Source organism: Caretta caretta, chromosome 10 (assembly GCF_965140235.1).
Source record: "Caretta caretta isolate rCarCar2 chromosome 10, rCarCar1.hap1, whole genome shotgun sequence".
Classification (NCBI taxonomy): Eukaryota; Metazoa; Chordata; order Testudines; family Cheloniidae; genus Caretta; species Caretta caretta.
Genome location: NC_134215.1, coordinates 69,914,196 through 69,921,879, shown reverse-complemented (window position 1 = coordinate 69,921,879; position 7,684 = coordinate 69,914,196). Strand labels below are relative to the sequence as shown.

Sequence of the window (7,684 nt, the reverse complement as noted above, 5' to 3'; positions counted from 1 at the left end):
CCCCCCTGGGTCATCAAGGTTGTCACTCCCCCCAGCCCTGCCACCCCCAACCAGCATCATCAGACCCCCCCCCCAGTCCTGCCATCCCTCCAAAACCAGGGTTATCCCCCCCAGTCCTGCCACCCCCTACCACAGTCATCAGCCCCCTATCCCTGCCATGCCCTGCCAACCCCCACCAAGCCCTGCCACCATCCTGTTCCAGCCAGGGTTATCAGCTCCCCCAACCCAGCCACCCCCTTTCCCCAACCACCCCTTATCCCAGCCCGTTAAACACTGCCTGATCTGGTGTAGGCACTCTGGCTCTCAGGAGTGATGGGGAGGGCTTACATGGCGGTGGCTTAGTGCAGGGAGGGCTTTTATTGCATGAACCCCCTTGGGATGGGGTGTGCCAGGCTGAGGGTGGTATGAAGAGAGGTGCTCAGGAGGTGGAATGGCTGGGACAGAGGGGCCAGGGGCTGATGTGATGCCAACTGTGAAGGGCAGAGTTGTGAAGTGCTCTGAAGGGTTGGTGCAAGAAGCTTGAAGTTGGTGTGGTAGAGGACGGGGAGCCAGTGGAGGAAGTCAAGGAGGTGGAGGTGACATGGTGAGAGCGCTGGGCAAAGCAGGTAACCAGCCTTGTGGTCTGAGGAGGGGTGACGTGGGTGAGATTGGCACAAAGACACCTCCTTGATGTCATCCCTGACAGGGGCCTGGGACTCCGCTCAGCCAGTACAAATCCCCTCATTCAAAATACGGTGCAGTCTCGGCCCTGGTGAGAGGTCATGGACAGGAGTTACAGGCTGAGTGACCGCTCTGGACAACTGGGTTAATTGTGCTCATGTCACAAGTGAAATGAGCTTGGTGATCTCAACTAGTGAGTGTTTGTCCACATCACAGAGTCATTGCACATAACGGCACAATTAAAGTCCCTGCTTGTGCGACAGACTAGGTCTGGGAATGTTATAATCAGGAATGAAGTGTGTGTGTGTGGTGAGGGGAGTTGGTGGCAGACTGGAACAGGAGTGGGGAGCTGCATGTCATAACAGATGTATCAGCAGAGCGGCGGGGGGTGGGAAGGGAAACACTGGAATAGCAGGGGGTGCTGCAGGTCAAGAACAAGGTGTCTTCGCAGAGTTATGGGGGGTGTGTGTGTGTGAAATACCCACCTTCCTCACCAGAAGCCCCATAATACATCCAAGTATGTAAGAGCAAAGTGGGAGGAATGCAGCCCTGTGATGCCTGCGGGATGAGGTACCATGGATGGACTGTCCTTCCAAATGACATGCCAAAAGCATGGAAGGAGCTAGCGGCCTGCTCAGCTGAGGATCCACTATTGGACATGGTTTGGAGAACAGCTGCTGAGGTCAGACACTGCTTAGCCCCATCAGGATTCTCCCAGCCCTCTGCTACTGCAGGGTCAGGTTTGGGGTCTTTCTTTTAGGATGATTTGATTGGTATCAAAGTTGGGATTTTTTAATCTTGGGAATCTTACAATGAATGGTTAGGTCTGCTGCTCTTGGTGTGTGACCCCCTGCAAGTTTTGGGAATGGTATGGCCCATGCAGATTACTCCCTCAGTGAGGGCTAGAATAAGAAGAGACGGGAGTCATTCTACCTCAGTGGAGAGGACTGGCAGACAGACAGACAGACTCTGCTGAGAGAGAGTGAGAGATCGATCTACAAATGGTTCTCCGAATCCCTCTGCGCAGAAGTGCCAGCTTCACCCCAGACCACCAGCCCTTGATGGAGGTGTCCAGTCCCACCGCGCTGAAAATGGAAGCGAATATGCTAGTTATGGGAGCAAACAGCGTGGGGAAATCAGGTAAGAACTTTAATCACCAAAGGAAGAGCAGGAAGAACATGGAAAACTTCCTAGCTGGGAGATCCTTGGAGCTGGGGAAAGCTCCCCCAAGGGAAGGGATATGACTGTGAGCTAAATCTTAGGGACTTTTAAAATCGAACTGGACAAAGCTTGGAGAATAAGCTGTAGGGAACAACCCTGCCATAGCCAAAAGACAGTGGAGATGGGACCTATTTGGTCTATTCCATCTCAAAGAGCTGTGATTCAAAGTGGGAAAGCAGAGTGCATCCTCTGAGACAAGAGAATTTCGTGATGGGTATGTTCTGTAAGTGAAAATGCTTCCTAGTCAGTTTCAGTCCATTGAAATGCTGGTTCAGGAGAGTTCCTGATCTATTCATCCTCTCTTAGCAAACTTGCTGGTTCGGCAACGTGTGAAATAAAATACAGAGATTGTTCACACGCAGCTCAGTGAGAGTTTAGTGGATACAGAAATGGAGAGATGGCTTCATTGCAGAGCAGGCTGTCCATACCAGGCTGGTGGCTGGTGCTGAGCTGGGTTCAGGGTAGTAATCGCTCCACTCGGGTTTGCAAGGGAGCTAAAAAATGTCATCTAAAATCCTTAGGGTTTTTTTTTTCTGTTCTCTTCTTTGAAGCCTTGACGGTGCGTTTCCTTACCAGGCGATTCATTGGGGAATATGGAGACATGGGTGAGTGCCATGCTGGGGGCTTGCGTGTTAACTTCCCCTTGTCCTTGTGGGGTGTGAATTGACCAATTTGGAAAAGTCCTGATTTGTGTGACTGGGTCTATCTGTGGGCTTTGGCTGTTTCCTGAGCCATCTCTTTTCCTCTCCAGGGTTCTTGCCTGCTAACTGCAGGCTTAAGGGTTAAATCTACTCATCAGAACCAGTTTGTGCATTTAGAAGCGTTTCTTGTAGAGATGCGAGGAGCTCCTGCGTGACCCGCGTGGAGCAGCTAGTGGGGACGCAGGTGCAAGTGCACTGACTGAAGGACAAGAGGGAGATGGATACTCCGACAGGTTGGGTTATTGGATGGCAGACTCTCTGGCTGAATGCCAACATGCTAGGTGTGGCTGGTGCCTTACATACAGCACAAAGGCCGTGGTCCTTGCCCCCTGGAGTCTGATCTCCCACCTGGAGGAGAGGGGGTGTGTGCAGCAGGGAGGCAGTGAGTGCGTGGCAGGGTTGTCATTGAGAGGACACGGCTCTCTGGTTGTCTGTGATCTATACATGCAGTGATTTCTGTGCCTTTTGGCAGAATCCATCTACAGCCACAGCCTGGCAATGGAGGGCAGAGAGATCCTCGTCCACATATGGGACGTCCCCTGTTCACAGGTGAGGGGCCTCTGCTGCTGCTGTCTCACATTCTTGCCCCCAGGAAAAACTATTCTCCTAGCTAAGAAAACCCAAAGGCAAACCATGGACTTGAAGCATCAGCCAGACTGTAACCCCTACTTCCGACTCTCCCCAACATGACTAACCTTTGGGCCAATCAGGTGGCTAGTAGGCAGCTTGCAGGGATGGCGCCTCTCTCATGCTTCCAGCTGGAGGGTAAAGGCCTTGGGACAGCAAAGACTGTATTCCCAGGCTAGCACCAGTGCAGAACTTGCCACCCTGCTCCACTAGTCCTGGATGGGAAAGAAAGGGGATGAAGCAGCAGCTAGCTCAGTGCTGTACCTGATTGAATTCCCCCCCCCCCCCCATACTGGTTCAGTGGACGTGGCAGGGAGCGCCAAGCGAGGTCCTAAGCTGAGAACGCCAAACTCGTATAACCTGCAGCCAGAGCAAGCATGGCCAAAAGCCCTCTTTGCTCCACACGATGCGAGGTGAGGATAGCAAGCCTGACTCTTGTCTCTTCCCAAGTGTTCTGGCCTAGCCTTGGTGGGCTCTGCCAGGTATCGCTCCTCCCCTTCCTTTTACATTGAGGTTGTTGCTCTTCTCATTTCCCCCTCACCTTCCCTGTTTCTTTCTGCCCACTAGGGTGTTCCTCCCTGGGGAGGATGTGACTGTCACCCCCTTCCCTTGCCTGCCTGTCCAAAGACAGGGTGTGCTGCATCTCTGCCAGCATGGAGTCAGAAGCCTCCAGCTGCTCTTGAGCCTGGATGCTTTGCACAGAAGGGCAGTAAGTTGCTGCTAGTTGCAAGCACAGCCTCCTTGAACCAAACTGGTGGAAGGGCCCCTCCGCTCCCCTCCTGGGAGTCGAAGGTGGCTTGGTTTGGGTATAGGAGGTTAGGTGGTAAAAACTTTACCTTTGGGTTATGGGTACCAGTCTAGTTTATGGTCGGGGCTCAGCCCCTGTGCTGGCCAAGACCAGGATCAAAGTCTCTCTCCTCCTGCAGCTGGTGTTTCCAGATCAGGGTTGACGTGACCGGCAGAGGTCACTACCCAGCTGCAGTTGGCCTGTATGTTGTTCAGAGGGGAGTGTAGGAGCTTCAGTTTCCAGCCCAGCCGGATGATCGTGTGACCTTTGTCAACACTAACATCCTCCCCAGAGACTCACTCATTTATCAAACTCCACCCCATCTTCCTGTCCCATCTCTCCTCCCCCAGGACTGGGTGGATGAGAGCTCTGCCAAGGAAAAGCGAGTCCAGTGGGCAGATGGCTTCGTCCTGGTCTACAGCATCTGCGACCGTGCCAGCTTCAATGTGCTGCGCCCCAAAGTCCAGGTCCTCAAGGCAGCCAAGGAGGCTCTAAGCCAGGAGAAGGTGCCTATCGTCATCGTGGGCAACAAGCGGGACCTACACCACCAGCGGGCGGTCTCCAGTGAGGAGGGCCGTCTCCTGGCACTCTCCATGGACTGTGAATTCTATGAGGTCTCTGCAGCTGAGGCTTATCATGGGGCACTCATGGTCTTCCAGGGGCTGGCGGAGCGCATCTGCGAGGCCAAGCTGGCACTGAAGAAGGGCACTGGGATCCGCAGCATTGTCAAAAGCATGTCGGCTGTGTTTGCCCGGAAGAGGACGGACTCGCTCTGAGCTGGAGCCTGTTTGTTACTTCCCCATGTGCTGCCAGCTGGAAAGATCAGGGTGCCCAGCCTGCTTCACTAGACTAAGCCCTCCTACCCCTGTGAAAAGAGCCATGTACTCTATATGAGGAGTCAAATGGATTCCCCCAGCCTCACACCTGAGAGCCTCAGGAAAATGGCTGAGTCTGTCCTTGCCATCATATATATACCAGTGCAACCTGGGGTCTTTATAATTCAACACCTAGGAGTCCATACTGTCCATCCCCAGGGGGTTGGGACCTGTTATACAGTGACTAGCATGGTGTCCAATTTAGCTATAAATGCGCCACCCCTGAGCTCCCACCCTTTCCCTTGAGGACAGGATTCCTCAGCCAAGTAGTCTGAATATTATGTATATTACAATAGCATCCAGAGACTCCAGTCAGCACTGGTGCCCCGTTGTCAAGCTCACAGGCTCTCTTAGTTTTCACTCTGCTAAATAACTCCCTTCCCCTCCCCTCCCCTCCCTAATATTGGAAAATACCAGAGCATCTTTCTGCTGCTTCTGGGAGGATCTTACCTCCCCCAGTTCCTTTGGTGGGGAGCTGCCACTTCCTCTCAATACAAATGAGTGGGAAGGACCAGCTGTCTCCTAGTCCTCCGTTCCAATCTCAGCTCTCTCAACTGGGAATCTAGGAGCAATGACTTGGGCATGTGGCTGTTTGTATCTGTCTTAGGTACTTATTATGGTCTCTATCACCATAACATCTGAGCACCTCACAAGACTGCTGTGAGGTGGGGCAGTGCTATTAATCCTACTTTACAGAGGGGGAACTGAGACACAGACACATTAAGTCACTTGCCCAAGGTCACACACAGTCTGGTAGATAAGGGAATTGACCCCTGGTTTCCAGAGTCCCAAGCTATTGCCCTGACCCGTAGACCCTCCTTCCTTCCCCTTCACAGGGAGGTGGTACTGGGTAATGCTCCTTGTAAGCATGACTGATGCTGATGTGGTTCTGGAGTGGCTAGTGGGTGCACGCTGCATGTACAGAGGGTGGCATCTGTATCTGCCCATTGGTGTTTCTCAGCATCTCAAATGTCTGTATCTTCAGCCGACACCAAAGCCCCTGGGATTCAGGGAACGTTGTCAGCCTCTGGTTCTGTGCCTCTTCTCTGTGCAATCTCGACTAGTTACTGAGCTGTCACAGTGCCTGGTGTTGTCTGTGCCGACCAGCTCCTTCCCCCAGTTCTTTTGCTGACAGCAGAGGTTTCTGTTGTTTAAACGATGCATTAGACATGCATGTAAGATTGGAGACTTGGCTGGTTTCCAGGGCTCTAGCGTGGGATCCAGTGTATGCTAACCCGGTCCCTGCTGGGAGCCACAGTTTGTCTGTCCCTAGATGGTCACCAGGCAGGGCCTGTGAGTTGAAGGAAGGGCTAGGTTCTCCCCACAGATGGGCTGAAAACCAGTAAAATTTCTCTATGAATGTGGAGCGGGGTCTCTGCTCCTTCTACCCCAGCCCCAGGGCTGTAAAGGTTGAGCGTAAATAAGAGGGTGCGTCTGTAAACACAGTGATTTCTACTGCAATAAACCCCCTTTTTATAGGAAGCTCCTGGCTCATCACAGCTGTGGTTTTTGTGCAGGGGAAGGGGGAACACGCCTATGGAGGAGGTGGGTGAGGATAACTGCCTTTTGGCTTAGCCTGCCCTAGAGTGTGACAGACCAAGGGCAGAAATCTGGGCACCTGCTGCAATTTGGCTAAATCTTCCTCTTGCTGTAGTCCCAGGCCCTTCACTATTAACCCAGCACAAGTCAGCTCAAACTGTCCTGGTGAACTTGTGCCTTTTGCTAGCAGCCCAGCTAATCCGGCCGGTTTGATAGCTGTGAGGAGCTGGACAAACAATTCTTTTCTCCCTTGGCTTCTGTACACAGCCCCTGGTTTGGATCAGAGTGCTATGGAGCAGCGTGTATACAATGAGCTGTGTGTGGTTATTGTTGGACTGGCATTGCAACGCGAGGAGCTCAGCACCTTTGCACCAGGCCCCCCAACCTTGTGCTGCTGCGTGGCACTAACTTGTCGGATTTTAAATAGTTTTGGGTTTCAGATCAAACCTGTGAGAGTGCTGATGGAAGGCAGAGCCTGGCTCAGACTGGTCCTTGCAGCGCTGGAGAATGAGTTGGACTGTCCCTGTGTCCACACTTACAGAGCGGGGCCCATTGCCAGAATCCCCAAATGTCTTGGCCCATTAGCCCTCTGGGGCCTGGCACTGTCTGGAGCACCTGGGAGCCAGGGCTCTGGAAAGCCAAGCTGTAGGAGCAGGTGCTGCCTGAGCCTTTCTCCATACAGAGTAAAGAAAAAACACTACAACAGCTGTGCTGTGTGACTGTGGAGTGCAGGCGAGGGCAGGAAAGGCAGGAATCTCCTGTCCCTGCTGTACAGCAGCTCAGCAGAGAGAGCTACGGTGGGTGCATGTTTCCCTGCCTATGGCTGGAAGGCGGCCTCAGCAGCTCCCAGCAACGAGTATGGGACAGGACAGCTCCGTCTGGCACTGCCCTCTTGTTCCAGGTCTGAGTAGGTTAGTCACATCCATCAGGGCAGCCCCAGCCCTCCTGAAAATAGTCACCCCCTCCGTAAAGACAGAGAGCTGGAGGGGAGGAGCATCTCCAGCTAGGCCTGTTCCCTCCCATCACCTAGTGCGTGGGGTGGGGAGACTGTTGAGGTGTGGGCGAGGGGCATCCCATCTGATAAATGAAAGGGCCCAGGCTCCAGGCCACTGGAGGTTCAGACCCTCTTCTCCCCTCACTGCTACCCTGGCACAAACTCCCCTTTGCCTAAGGCCAGGAAGTATAGGGCACTAGCCAGCCTGACACAAGGCACTGCCCGGTTGGGGGAGCTGGCGCCGAGTCAGGAGGAGGAGCTGGCATGGACTAGTCACAAT

The 7,684-nt window shown here is 53.4% G+C and overlaps 1 protein-coding gene across 1 annotated transcript; it reads left to right on the top strand.

Moving 5' to 3' along the window:
• The first annotated feature begins 1,505 nt into the window (after positions 1 to 1,505).
• On the top strand, positions 1,506 to 6,354 carry LOC125643655 (ras-related and estrogen-regulated growth inhibitor-like protein). The gene is made up of 4 exons (XM_048866661.2): positions 1,506 to 1,800; positions 2,433 to 2,486; positions 3,055 to 3,131; positions 4,347 to 6,354. The coding sequence occupies exons 1-4, from the start codon at positions 1,662 to 1,664 to the stop codon at positions 4,770 to 4,772; spliced, it is 696 nt and encodes a 231-aa protein (XP_048722618.1). The 5' UTR covers positions 1,506 to 1,661; the 3' UTR covers positions 4,773 to 6,354.
• Positions 6,355 to 7,684: the final 1,330 nt, after the last annotated feature.

Coding starts and splice junctions, on each gene's coding strand:
- LOC125643655 (XM_048866661.2), top strand. CDS start 1,662: ATGGTTCTCCGAATCCCTCTGCGCAGAAGTGCCAGCTTCACCCCAGAC. Junction 1,801..2,432: donor AAACAGCGTGGGGAAATCAG/GTAAGAACTTTA, acceptor TCTTCTTTGAAG/CCTTGACGGTGCGTTTCCTT. Junction 3,132..4,346: donor GGGACGTCCCCTGTTCACAG/GTGAGGGGCCTC, acceptor CTCCTCCCCCAG/GACTGGGTGGATGAGAGCTC.